Genomic DNA, 15,048 nt, shown 5'->3' on the forward strand with positions numbered 1-15,048 from the left:
TTTACTTGTTCCACAGGTTCTCCATTCACAACATAGTTGACATTTTCAATGATTCTGCCTATTTTCATTGTCTTTGTCTTTTTATTGCTGACCTTCATTACTCTTTTCACTCTTAAATTCGAGTTTTTTTTCTTTCTCCACACTTTTAAGTTTCTCTTCGAACACTGTTCTGTACCTTCTTCCTATTTCTGCTTCACTTATTCTTGCTGTATCTCTTCGTTTCTGATGATGGGATTTATATTTTCTTTTTAATTTCAATTTGATGTTTGCAATCACTAAACTATGATCCAAGTCTATATCTGCTCCTTGAAAAGTTTGACACCGCTGTACTGATGTTATCCATCTTCTTTTAATTGTAATCACATTGATCATGTTCTTGGTTTTCCCATCATTTGATCGCCAAGTCCATTTTCTACAGCCCTTTTTGTTGGAATCTTGTGTTACAGATCATCATCCCGTGGTCCACAGCAAATTCTAACATTTTTTCACCTCGTTCATTTCTTTCTCCAAAACCATATTTTCCCATGACGCTTTCCCAACCATCATTATCTATTCTGACTTTGGCATTCCAATCTCCTTTGACAATTAGTACATCTTGTTTTGGTATTGTTTCTATTGTCTCTGTCAGATCTTTGTAAAATAAGTCAATATCCTCATGTGTGCTGTCAGATATGGTGCATATATCTGGGCTATTGATATTACTATTATTACGGGCAACTCCAGGGAGTCATTAGACTCATCGAGGGAGGCCCCAAATCATATTCATCACAACTATTTGACATTCATACAGTATCTATCATACCTCGCCTTAAACTCATTCACTGTCACAGCATCCACTACAGACTCAGGGAGCGCATTCCACTCATTCACTACTCTAAAAGTAAAGAACCCAGCTCTAACACCTTTACTAACCACACTTTTGCCCAGTTTCCATGGATGTCCCCTAGTCCTCCCACAACCAGCCCTGTTCTCAAAAATATCTTCTGAATTAATTTTATAGAAACCCTTCAGTAATTTGAATGTCTCAATCATATCTCCCCTCCTCCACCTATCAACCAATTTTTGCAACCCACAAATCCTCAACCTGTTCTCATACGGTTCATTCCACAGACCTGCATTCCACTCATTACAATTAATGTAATATTAATATATTACATTAATTTTCCATATACAAGTAGTAAAAAAAAAGTGTAAACTATTATGAAACACTCTAAATCAGAGATATAAAGCATGCTTTACACTCTTGGATACAATATAATTTACTTTGTGACCAAGAGAAAAAACTTTGTGCAACTATCGCTAATCCAGAGGATTTTAATAACAAGGTGATGCACTTTTTTTTATTTACTACTTGTATGTGGAACATATATGACTTCTGCAATAATTCAACCCTGGTATCTTCTTGGGTATGTTTCCCACTGACAAGACCTCAATAAAGGTTGAAAGTGACTAAGATGGTGGCTTTTCCCCAAATGTTTCTGCATTATGGGATACTGAGAAGCAAAGTCATCACCTTCTGTATACAAGTAGCTTAGTCATGAAGATACTTCGTGCAAACTTTGTTTGCTTACACTTGGGTAAAGGATTAAATAAGAATATACTTTTTCTTGTTAATTATAATTTACTGAGTTTAGAAATTTTTCTCGAAAATTAAGCTGTGCAACGTTTCTGTTAAAAAAATATATATATAAAAAATAGAGAGCAAGAAAGTAACATAAACTACTCTGTTTTCTTGAATTTTCTGAAACAATTGAAAAAGTGAGGAAGTTTACTGTTGGATTGATGATGATAGTCTAATTTATTTTATTTATTTTTCAAAATGAAGTATTTCTTTTGTCTGTGTGACCTTCTGGCAAGATATTTTCTGTACAATGGTGCTAGCAAACCTCCAGAAGACCAGTTATAGGTTTAATTATAGCTGTTAACCAGAGAAATTTTTTCTAGTGTCCATCGCCGAGTTAGTTGATGTTTGGTACAGGCACATTTACATCTCAGAAAAATCAACCAAAAAATTTACTATTTACAGACAACAACACAAGTGTTTAGGAACATGAGCAGCAATCATTAGAATCTAATGATTTTAATTACACCCAATTCTTCATTTACAGGGTAGATTGGTTCCAGAAAAATTTGTGTAAATGAAAACCATGTGAAAAAGAATACAGTGCATATGAAAAAATAGAAGAATGGTTCCAGATGTGAAAACCCGATACGAAGAATAAGTTATTTTCAATCAAAACATATATATATATATATATATATATATATATATATACACATCTCTTAAAGAAAATAGTGTGTCACTAATAAAACAGAAATTTGAAAAGGCTCAAATACACCTGCACATATGGTTATTAGTTAAATTTTATTCACCGTCACTTTCTGACAGTAGCCGCAGTCTTTTGTGTGAGACTGGAATTAAACCACTTCCATCACTCGAAATGCATTGGCTGTCCTGTTCATACTGCAATGACGAAACATTTTCTTCAGTAAAAGGAACTAAATAAGCACTAATTACCAATAATTCTGAAGGTTGATTTTTTTTTTTTTACCACAAACTTTGTAATTAATCGTTGAGATCCTGTTTTGACTAGATCTTTGTATGAATCTTTATATCGCACCATACATGATTTCAGTTCCCGTTTAAACTGTCCAGCTCGTTCAGTATTTGGATCATGTGTAAGAAAATAACTTTTCAATTTTACTAGCCATTCGAAGCCCTTCTTTAATTAATCCTGTGAGTGAGTAGAATCTCTTCATCATCATCATCACTGTTTACTTTTTCATCGAGATTCTCAAGGACAACTTCTATTATTTCATCATCACTAACAGCCTTGTCAACCATCAATTCTTCAACATCTGCAGACAAAAAATCATCAAATCCTTCTCTGCCAACTGCATGTGCTAATCTGATGATATTGGAATATTCAGTTGTATGGGATACAGGGTTTTTCTTTTTCACACATTCTGGCTAAGCAGCTTTCCAGCATGCATTTAAAGTTGATGGTTTCAATTCTGATAACACCAACTTAGCAAGTTTGATGCAATCCAAAACAGAAAATTTCTTCCACAAGTCAATAACTGTCAGTAAATTATCATTATCTAGTTTATCCAAAATGTATTGGAATGTTCTTCTTATGTAGTAAGTTTTGAAGGCTGCAATCACACCCTGCTCTAGTGGTTGCATTAAGGATGCTGTATTGGGTAGCAGAAAGCAAAATTCCACATCTGGTGTTTTAAAACAGAATGTACAGGCACATTGTCTATAACCCATAAAACTTCTGGAACAAAATATTGATGGAACCATTCATTAAAAATTTTTTTTGTAAGCCAACTTTTTTTATTTGCCTTCCAGTGCACTGGTGATGTGTTAAAATACACACCTTTCATTGTCAGCAGTCTTAGGGATCGATTAATGAGTAATGGTTTTAATATACGATCTCCTGAAGCATTGCTGCAAAATAATAGAGTCACATGATCCTTAGCTGCTTTAAAGCCACCAACACTTTTTTGTGATTTCGCTATGCAAGTTCTACTTGGCATTTGTCTACATTCTGTAGTGTAGAGTAATCCCTGATATTTAAAACATTGAGTGGGGTTCCCCAAAATTCAAGTTTAAGTACATATGTACCATACTAGGAAATGATAATTATAATGGAAATACCCTTTTAAACAGAACTGAATCCAAACAGAAATTTTAAAAATAAGCACCATTTGAACCGTGTTAAATCAAAATATAGTGTAAAAATAGAATTGCTTTTGTTTTCTAAATCGTGTTATTTCAAAAAAAGTGTAAAAAAAAAGCCATATAAAAAGAGAATCAGCTGTACCTTGATACCACTGAAATCACTGATAGCAAGCTACAGCTTTAAATGATGGTTCAGGGTGCAAACCACTTACAGCACCCAAACTTTCGTCATTGGGTGCTGTAAGAGTTGTGCAATCTGCGTTTATGTGAGAGAGAGAGAGAGTTGAAAACACAGGTGAGCAGAATTTGCATCCAGTAGCCATTGCAAGAAACTAGACAGCACAGGTTCCATGTGGACAGGAGGCAAGTTTTATGCTGTTAGCCTTTACAGTGTGCTGATGACTTTTTTTGTATTTACTATGTGCTTCAAGCATAGGCTGAGTACAAAGTTGGGATTCTTGATGCAAGACATCTGGAATAAGCTTTTTTTTTTTCTTTTTCAATTGCTTTGGTAAAGTTTGTTGAACAAGGGCTTGGAAAGTGACACGAATTTTGGGTAGAATGACCTCTGACCAACATCTCCTCTGATTTGTTCAGTGTTAGTCAGAGGAAAGGAGAGGAAGCAACAGTTAGTCTATGGAAAGGAAGAGTAGATATTCTGCTGGTCAACACATTTGGTACCTTTATAGTGCCAGAGCTTTGAGTGGTTAGAGGAAGGTCATTATCATTATGGAAGATAGGACACTCATATAAGATTGTGATCTGGCTTACCAAGAGGAGAGGTGACTTCCATGGTGAATCGTGAAGGAGAACTGGTTAAAAAAGAGATCAAATAGCATTATCAGGAATTCAGGTTGGTGGATGTATGATTTGCATTAGGTCCATTAGGTCACTGCTTATGATAAAGACTTCTGCATCCTGTCAGTTTGGTCATTGATGTTGGAAAAAGGGAGACAGCTGGATGTGAAAGTTAAGGTTACTGAGGAAGATGACCTCATTATTTGAATAACTAGCTTGCAGCTGGTCGAGCTTCATGAAGAGGAAGGCAATGAATATTAATCAGGCAAGGAAATCTTCAACCAGAGGAGGTTGAAAGCAGGGGATTCTAAAAGGTCATTATCATTATGGAAGATAGGACACTCATATAAGATTGTGATCTGGCTTACCAAGAGGAGAGGTGACTTCCATGGTGAATCGTGAAGGAGAACTGGTTAAAAAAGAGATCAAATAGCATTATCAGGAATTCAGGTTGGTGGATGTATGATTTGCATTAGGTCCATTAGGTCACTGCTTATGATAAAGACTTCTGCATCCTGTCAGTTTGGTCATTGATGTTGGAAAAAGGGAGACAGCTGGATGTGAAAGTTAAGGTTACTGAGGAAGATGACCTCATTATTTGAATAACTAGCTTGCAGCTGGTCGAGCTTCATGAAGAGGAAGGCAATGAATATTAATCAGGCAAGGAAATCTTCAACCAGAGGAGGTTGAAAGCAGGGGATTCTAAATTAGTCACTGAGTTATGGTAAATAATTATAAATATTATTTATAATTATTTCCTTCTGATATCTATGATATCAGCAGGAAAAATAGTATTTGTGGTATGAACCATAACAGCACTAAAAAAGTTAAGATTGTCCATTAATCATACCCACTTTATTTTTTTAAGCAAAGATTTAATTTTATGGAAACTTCAGATGTAGAAAAGAATCTCACACCTTCCTTTTTATTTTTATTTTTTTATTCAATGATCAACAATTTAAAACAAGGGGCCAGTAGGTTGAGTTATGGCCTCTCACCAATTCACTATATACACTTTATACAGACATATTTGTATATTTCAATGATCACTGTTCATTAGAACTGGCATCAATAATTCCTCCATGCTCTTAATTCCATTTAAATGCATTCAGCAGCTACTAACATCTCTTCATGGTTTGACTCAAAACCAGAGTAAACTGTTCTTCCCTTTCTTCATTTCCTCTAGTGCTGCCCTTTGGAATAGCATTCATTTATGTATTTCCATCATGTACCATCATTTTACCTTGGTTTAAGCCCATAAGAATACAATTTGGTCAGCTAAATCAGAAATTACCATCCCATTCTCATTTGTTCAGAATCTAGGTAGTAATACCTACTAATGTGATGCACCATGAGAAGAGGATTGACATTAAGTCAGGAGCCCTGGTCAGCTCTCCATATTACTTAAAAGGCTATGCAGAGATCATCTTACAGTTATTCAGTTTTGATGCTTAAGTGACCCCTTGTGTGTTTCCAAAAATAATATAATCTACAATTCTAAATCTATTATGAAACAATTATTTCTTTTTCTTCCACTTTATGCCCAGGGTACTTGTGTACTATACGTTGAACAATCTCATGTATATCTTATTTTTAAGAAACTGTTCCACACTGGTATGGTGGTTAATATCAATATCATATGTGCCATTCATATGAAAAAAGCTGGGTCAAAAATCTGTCTAAGATGCAAGAGAACTTTACTAGGATTTTTCAACTAGCTAGTCTCATATGGAGATGAGAGGAGTTTATCTTCAGAAATTTGTTTTTCATTCTGCAAAGAAGATAAACCAGCTAAAGAATACATGCATTAGTCTCATAGTCTTAGTTGCTTCAATTTTAAATTCAATCAAAATTAGAGATATTGAATTTGAATTAAGCATTTACTTTATTAAAACCAGCAGATAAGAAATACATTTTACCTTTACTACTGCTTTTATTTTCTGAATTTGCTAACTGATTTGATACATCTACAGTCTGAGTATTCTCAATGCCGGGAGTACCCCAAGGTTTAACATAAGATGCAGGAAACCAACCAACTTGGCGTTTCTTTCCTTTTACCTGAAAATCAAGAATTTTATCATGATTCATAAAGTCAATATGCAATCATAATAGCTGACAAATATAAATAAATTAGCCACTTTCAGGATAAATAGCAAATAAACAAGAAGTACAATGTTGCTATTTCACATTATTGTGTTAGTATAGATTAAAAAACATTTTACAATTTCTGTTTGAAATAAGAGCTAATGGAAACATGCATGGCTGTTTATGAATGTTGAAAAACTTATCATACAGTGTACAAGGGTAAGTCAGAAGGGTATAACATACCAGCATTGAACTGAAACAGTAGCTGCATGTCATGTATGCTTGAAGTTGGATGGGATCAGCTCATGGTTTATGGGAAAGTGCAAGAGAAATGGCAGTGCCCTTAACTAGCCTGTTTGTCTCAATGCTAATAGAGTACAATGGGAAAATCAAGAGGACAAAATAATTCCGTTATGCAGAGCCTCCAAATTACAGACAACAGATATTAACCACCATACCAGCATGTAACCACCCCCCATAATTATATGGATGCGAAGTGTCCACTGAAATCAGATTAACCTTTAGATATTATACAAATAATATGGATACAGAAAGTATATTTGATATATTTATTTGTGTGGCCAATTGTGTGGTTAAGGTATAATTCATGAATGAGCAGATAGGAATATAATACTCTATCGGAGGAGTGGCATGGCTTTGTGTGTGTGTGTGTGTGGGGGGAGTCTTCGCTTAGTATTTTACTTACTTTCTACAATCATATGAAATTGAGCCGAATAAGGGCAGATGGCTACACCCATGATACTGCTGGAATTTGCAAAAGAAATTGAGAGGATACTAAGTGGATGGAGTACTATTTCAAAGTTGGAGAAAATGAGATTTGGCACGAAGACAGACATCACTGGGGGAAGGTAAGAGACTATCCAGCTGTTTTCTAATGATATGAATAAACTGATAGTTTGGGAAAAAGATAACGAAGACTTCAGTGGTCAAAGTGTAAAATTAGACACTTAAGGATGAAATAACTACATAAATAACTATATAGCTGGGTTGGGTAATTTACAGCCTCCCTCGATGAGTCCTTGACTCCCTGGAGGTCTCAGATAATAATAAATAAAATAAAGTATACAGGCTGATATATACTGATTCTATGTACAGCAATAAAATGATGAGGCTAGGGATTTACAGGTAATCATGGACAGGAAGTTGAAGTTCAGAGGATACACTGTAAAGTAGACCAAAAGAAGACTTGCATGTTGAAGAAACAGACAAACAGGAATAAGGAAGTTATTCCTATTTATAAGGCTTTGATACTGACATCTGGACTACTGTGCACGGATTTAGTCACCTGGGTTTGACAGGAATGTTGAAGAGGTGGAGAGTGTTCAGAGGCAATTGGTTTGGAGTGCTCCCAATGATGACAGACTGAAGATCTGTGGCTAAGAAGTTTAGGTAACAGGCAGAAAAGAATGGGATATGATGAAAACATGCAAGTTACTAAAGGGACTTTAGATCCTAAAGAAATTTTCCAATACATGACTGGACAGGAGAGAACAAGGGATTCGCTATTATTGGCCTTCCATCAGGACAGCTAAGAACTTAGGAATTACACAGATAAATACTTCATATTTTTACATTACACATAGTATGCTACTAAATGGTTACTTTAATGTTTATGAGTGGGGAAAATGCACCCAGAGAAAAATTAATCTCTAGTAAAAAAAAAAAAAAAAAAAAAAAAAAAAGAGAGAGAGGAAAAAAAGCGAGCAACCCATATATTGAGTATCACCACTATAAACCCAATATGCACAATATAAGATTTGCTATTCCATATACAGGTTGGATATTGTATATTCATTGAATATCTTCTTCCTCTTTCATTTTCAAACTATTTTAATACATAGCATTAAACTGAAATTACATTAATTGGAACTAAAATATAACATTCTCAATTCTTCAATTAGATAATCACTACACATGCATTTTAATTAAATGCAATAGCATTTCCAGTAGAGATATATACATGAGAAAGCTGGATAAAGTAAGAAGAAAGACAAAGTGAATTGAATCATTTGAATTATGGAAGAGGAGGAGACTATTAAGAACTCCATGGACCACAATAATGACTAATGAGGTTTTGGATAATATAAAGACATAATGCTCTTTGTAGGCAATGATTACTAAACAATTAATGTGATTTGGGTCTGTTATGAAGCATGAATCACTGGAAAAAAGCAGAAGCAGTTATCCTGGGGAAGACTGAGGACATGAGAAGGAGAGGAAGACAGCAAAAGAGTTGGAGAACATGCAGAACTTATCAATTTTAATTTGCAACTGCTGAAAGAAAAGACAAGAGACTGAGTGAGATGGAAAGTACTGATGGCACGTAACAACAACAAACTCTCCAGGCACAACAACTAATTCTTTCAGGTTACATAAATTCCCCATCATATATTTTTAACATTAATAGAAAAAATTTAACTCCATATAATACATAATGAGGATTTTGACATGTGTCATCATTATGTAGACAAATGAAAGAAACATGAGAGTTTTGAATTTTACAAGAGAGTTTATGATAATAAACCATCAGAATAGGAATTGCCTTAATTTGAACTACTTAAGATATGAACTCTGCTCAGAAACCCCTTTAGTTGCATTTTATTTGTGCACTGATAAAGTTTCACTGCCTTGACACTGTTTTGAACTATTGGTTCTCAGCAGAGACTAAGCAGTAACCCAAGAGGCAAGAATTCTCATATCAGTATCACAGCAGTCCTATGTCAACAAGCTATATTAACCATAAACAAACTCTCAGTAAGTTCTTAAACTGATATTTAGCTATATAATGATCAATGTCAAAATCATCATTATATATTATAACATCCTTCCAAATTGAAGCCTTTTTAGGCTGTATACACTTTAGTATCACATTTATGCACTTACTGAGAGTTCATTTATGATGAATATAACTTTCCAACATGGGACTGCTAATTTCTATAATCCAGTCTGTCAAAAGTAACCAAGTAAGAGTGGTAGGATTTGATAAAAAGCCAGTAGTGCCATAAATAAAGTTTCTCCTTTAAAGACATATCACAAACTATGTTTTCAGGTAATAATAGCCTGGGAATGTAGTTGCGAGGATTATGTTGAGCTGTGGTGGTTCTGAATTTATTCTTATTATTTTCTGAGACTTCCAGAGAGTCAAGGACTCATCAAAAGAGGCTGCAGACCACCTATACCAGTTGTGATATGATACCCCTCACTTAAACTCATTCGCACTAGCTGCACTCACTGCAACAGGCAAACTGTTCCATTCACTCACTACTCTGTGAGAAAAAATCTAGCTCTCACCCATTCCTTAACCACATATGAACTCAACATCTACAGATGTCGCCTTGTCCTCTTCCCATCTTCCATATAAAGAAAAATTTCACCAGTTGATAGCCTATAACAGCCTTTCAAAAATTTATAGACCACTACCGTATCACCCCTTTCTCCTATCCACCAGTTTCTGCAGTTCACATGCTCTGAAATCTGTCCTTATAATCTCCATTCAATAATCCTGATATTATCTTTATTCTTTTTCTTTGCATCTTTTTCACAGCTTCTTAGCTTCTTTATCCCCCCCTCCAAACCCAGGAGATCAAATCTGAGCAAGTAATCCAGTGCAGTTCAGGGCTTGTAAAGAAGCAAAATGGCTTCCTTATCCTTAATATGTCAATACTTGTTTCGGCATTGCAATTATCCTGTGAGTCATATTGAATTTTTACAATCTGAGCTATGAACTTCAGTTTCCTATTCAACATATCCAAGATCCCTAACCTCAGTTTCTTGTAACACAATCCCGCCAATATAATGTCATTAGAAATCTCATCACACCAAAGTGCATAACTTCACTTAGTAACATTGAATTGAGAGCCATTATCATTCTCAGTGGTCAATACACCATCTCTAAATTTAATCCTTTTAACCTCAGAATTCTATTCGAATTCTTTAAGTGCTATATATCTATAGTATCCCTGATTGTCCTGCCTATCTTTGCATCAACCTAGCAAACAACTGAACATCTACTATCGGGTCCTTCCCAATATTATTAATGTACAGAATGAACAACAATGGTCACCTTCAACGTAGATTCACACCACCATACACTACTTTCTGCTATCTATCCATCAGCTATCTGCTTATCCAAGTCAATAGTTTATATTCCAAAATATATAATGAAGCTAGTTTTCCTGCCTTTGTTTGGTGTGGTGGTAACCACACTTTGTTCAGTGTGAACTTCAAAAGACTATGGTCTTAAGCACCATGATGATAGATGGAGGAGGTTTAGCATTATATAGAATCTAAACCATTTAAAAATAGAGCTTATTAGAAATAAGCTCTATTTCATCAATGCTTCTGTATTAACTATCATCAAATAATTAGTTCATATCATATAATAACTGATTTGCAAGTGTTTTCAAATCCTTTTGGCTAATTATGCTTCTTTGGTTTTAAAGGGATTTTCAATTGAATTTTCTAGATTGTTATTTCATTGGAGTGTTAAGAATAACTCACCTAATAACTTAAAAATTGTGCTAATAGCTTTTATTGCACTCTTTTAATAATGTTTTATCAACTTCACACACAAGGTCACAAAACAACTAACACAATAGTGCCATATGTAAGCAAGTGATTAAGGAGAAAGAAGGTAACTGTTAATGTGTTTCTTGAACAGCCAGAGGTAAATCTAGCAACAGCAGGCTAGTAGCCAGTCTGGGGAAATTTGAATTACTTTCAAGTCTCAGCCATAGAAAAACCAGATGGATTATCAAGGAATAGACAATGATTTAGGAAAAGGTGAACAAATACAGGAACATAATGAAAATTGCAACATGAAACGTAAGAAGTACTGCATCGTACATAAAAAAGATGAACTTAATGAACAACTAAACCAAGTCCACATTAAAATATGTATAATAACAGAAAGACAGAAAAAGCAACATGTACCACGAAATAATTAACTACAGGCATACCCTAGTCATACAGCATGTTATGGATTAATAATGTTTTTAAGCAGTCACGTATGTGTATAAATGACATAAATAAAGCATTTATATTTATGTCAGATATGCAAATGAAAAATTTAGAATAATTTTCAGAAATGAAAAAGTTATTCTGAATAGCTTGGCTTAAGAGAACATGCCAACCCTTTTGGCCACCAAAGAATTAAATTTAGAGATACACTGTCTCTAAATTTAATCCTTTTAACCTCAGTATCTAATGTAATAGGTTACGTTTCTTACATTTACATCTACTTCTTTTCACTGAAAACAACAGTACCCTAACTGATTTCTTTTGCCATTATTAACAACAATAACATAAAATAATAGTTATGAAACAGTTTATAATTCACAGTGAAACACAGAGTGAAAGAGGCCCAGCCAATGATGTTGTAAACAAACTGAGTCTGTGAAAACTGTGCATTGGTTGATTCAGTGGAACGTCATGTTGCTAAAACTATTGTAAGAAGAAACATAGCATCATATAAATGGGCACTGGTCACAATTGAAAAGCATTATGATGCTTTGCAAAGCCATTGTAAGTAATGTTTTTTGTAATTTGTATATACAGTAAAACATGACACTTTGAGACATACTGTATAACTACTGGAATGAAAGATGATTAGAAATTAGACTCAAAACATTAAGAGGTCACAGAAGAAGAAATTGACTTTTTTTAAAATTTTTTTATATAAATAACTGAAGAATGTTTATTACTAGCAAGAGATTTAAATGATAGAATATGAAAAATAAGTAACTTTGGCAAGGTACCGCTAACTATAACAAAGGATTAAATTTAGAGATACACTGTCTCTAAATTTAATCCTTTTAACCTCAGTATCTAATGTAATAGGTTATGCTACTAGGGTAGGATAAATGCGAGGGTTGATGTCAGGAAGGGCATCCGGTCGGAAAACTTCAGTGCCAACTCAAACTATGATTATGAGTCGAAGAGAAAATGATATAAGGGCTAGGGCGTACCCCTTAAGCGACGCGCAGCCACATCGCCCTACAGCTGTGAGAAGTGGACGAGGGCTACCGCATCAAGGGCGGGTGCAGTTAAAGAAGCGAGCCCAGCAGGTGGAGAGGATGTTGCGAGTGGGAACACTGAATGTTGGAAGCATGACTGGAAGGGGAAGAGAGGTGGCAGACATGATGAGGAAGAGGAAGTTGGACATTTTATGTGTGCAGGAGACAAGGTGGAAAGGCAAAGGAACTGGGAGATGGATATAAATTGTTCTACTCTGGAGTGAATCACGAGGGAAGAAATGGTGTAGGAATTGTGGTGTGTGGCAGAATGAAGGGTGAAGTACTGGACGTGGGTAGAAGGAACGACAGGATCATGCGAATGAAATTGGGTCTTGGAGAAGAGCGGGTGGTCGTATTATGTGTATATGCCCCGCAAGTTGGTTGTACAGCAGAGGAAAAAGATGAGTTCTGGAACATGTTAGATGAAGAAATGAGGGAATTGGAAGAAAATGAGATGGTGATTGTCGGAGGAGACTTGAACGGGCACATAGGAAGACAGAAGAGAGACTGTGAAAGGGTGCATGGTGGCCACGGAGTGGGAATGATGAACCAGGAAGGAGAGAGGGTTGTGGACTTTGCAGTAGCGTTTGATCTGGCAATTGTGAACTCGTTTTTCTTCAAGAGGGAAGAACATTTGATAACATTTAGAAGTGGTAACAACAGCTCACAAATTGACTACATTTTGACTAGAAGAAAACATCTTAAGGTTGTGACAAACTGTAAAGTAATTCCAACAGATCAAGTAGCACAACAACACTGACTGCTGTGCACAGACTTTAAAATAAGATCGAAGATAAGAACTTCTGGTTGCCATGGGATGAAGACAATTAAGTGGTTTCGCTTAAAAGAGGAGAGTGTGAGGAATCGTTTTAGGGAGAGAGTGTTAGAGAGGATTTCGGATGGACTGGAAAGTGTACAAGATTGGTGGAAACATAATTCAAAAGTAATCCTGAGCTGTGCAATCGAGGTGCTTGGTGAGACATCTGGAAAGATTAGAGAGCAGAAGGAGGGTTGGTGGTGGAATAATGATGTACAAGTGGCAGTGACAGCTAAGAGGAAGGCAAAGCAGAAGTGGGATGAGTCAAGAGTGTAAGAGGACAGAGAGGTGTACAAAGAGAGAAAGCAAGAAGCCAAGAGAGTTGTGGCACAGGCAAAGGCCATGGCATATCAAGATCTGTATGATCAATTAGAAACAAAGGAAGGACAGAGGAAAATTTACCAACTAGCGAAATGTAGAAATAAAGCAGCTAAGGACATCTTACATGTGAGGCAGATCAAAGATGCTGAAGGAAGAGTATTATGGAGGGATGTGGACATAAGAAACAGATGGAAAATATACTTTGAGGGACTTTTGAATGAAGAAAATGCAAGGACTCACAGAGGAGATGGGCAGCCTTCTGAGGGGATGGGGCAGAACATCAATAGAATGGAAGTGACGGAGGCCATGAAGAGGATGAGGAATGGAAAAGCGGTGGGCCCCGACAGAATTCCAGTGGAGGCATGGAAGGCACTGGGGGAAGAGGGAATTGACCTGCTGTGGGACCTGTTCATGAAAGTTTGCCAACAGGAAAATATACCTGAGGAATGGAGGGAGAGTACTCTTGTTCCCATCTACAAGGGTAAAGGGGATGCACAAGACTAAAAATTACAGAGGAATAAAGTTGATGTCCCACACAATGAAGATCCTAGAAAGGGTTCTTGATGGTAGATTGAGGGAGGAGGTGGAGATTGCAAAAGAACAATTTGGCTTCATGCCTGGTAGATCAACAACAGATGCTATCTTTGGGTTACGACAGATGATGGAAAAATATCGAGAGAAACAAAGGGAGCTACATCTGGTATTTATTGATCTGGAGAAAGCATACGATAGAGTGCCAAGGCAAGAAGTCTGGAGGTGTCTGAGGGAGAAGAAGGTGCCGGAGAAATATGTCAGGTTGGTGCGGGAAATGTACAGAAATGTGAAGACAAGTGTTCGGACCTGTTTGGGACAGACAGAAAGTTTTCAAGTAACAGTTGGCTTGCATCAAGGGTCAGCATTAAGTCCGTTTCTGTTTAATATTGTGATGGAGGTGGTAACAGAGGAGGTGAGAGAAGATGCACCTTGGACAATGTTGTATGCAGATGACATCTTGCTATGTGTAGATTCAAGAGAAGAAGCGGAATCTAAACCGGAAAGATGGAGAAAAGTACTGGAAGAGAGAGGTATGAGACTGAGCAGAAGTAAGACAGAGTATATGTGTTGCGCAGTGGGTGGTGGTGGCCAGGAGACAGATCTGGAGCTGGAAGAAAATGTCATCAGGAAGGTGAGAGACTTTAGATACTTAGGTTCAACAGTGGAAGAAGATGGAGGAGGTGAGAAGGAAGTGGGATGCAGGATACAAGCGGGTTGGAGGAACTGGAGGGAGATGGCTGGAGTGTTATGCGATAAGAGGGTGTCGATCA

The 15,048-nt window shown here is 36.2% G+C and overlaps 1 protein-coding gene across 6 annotated transcripts in view; it reads right to left on the bottom strand.

The window, feature by feature from the left end:
- LOC150093872 (intersectin-1-like) overlaps positions 1-15,048 on the bottom strand; it is a 510,882-nt gene that overhangs the window by 45,496 nt on the left and 450,338 nt on the right. For all 6 annotated transcript variants that reach the window (XM_090413144.1, XM_090413145.1, XM_090413148.1 and 3 more), the window contains one exon: positions 6,406-6,544. In XM_090413144.1, the coding sequence (XP_090269270.1) occupies positions 6,406-6,544 (139 nt within the window). The remainder of the gene's footprint in view (positions 1-6,405; positions 6,545-15,048) is intronic.

The sequence above is a fragment of the Typopeltis vanoorti genome, chromosome 23, assembly GCF_054136105.1.
Source record: "Typopeltis vanoorti isolate ZY-2024b chromosome 23, IOZ_Tvanoo_1.0, whole genome shotgun sequence".
Classification (NCBI taxonomy): domain Eukaryota; kingdom Metazoa; phylum Arthropoda; class Arachnida; order Uropygi; family Thelyphonidae; genus Typopeltis; species Typopeltis vanoorti.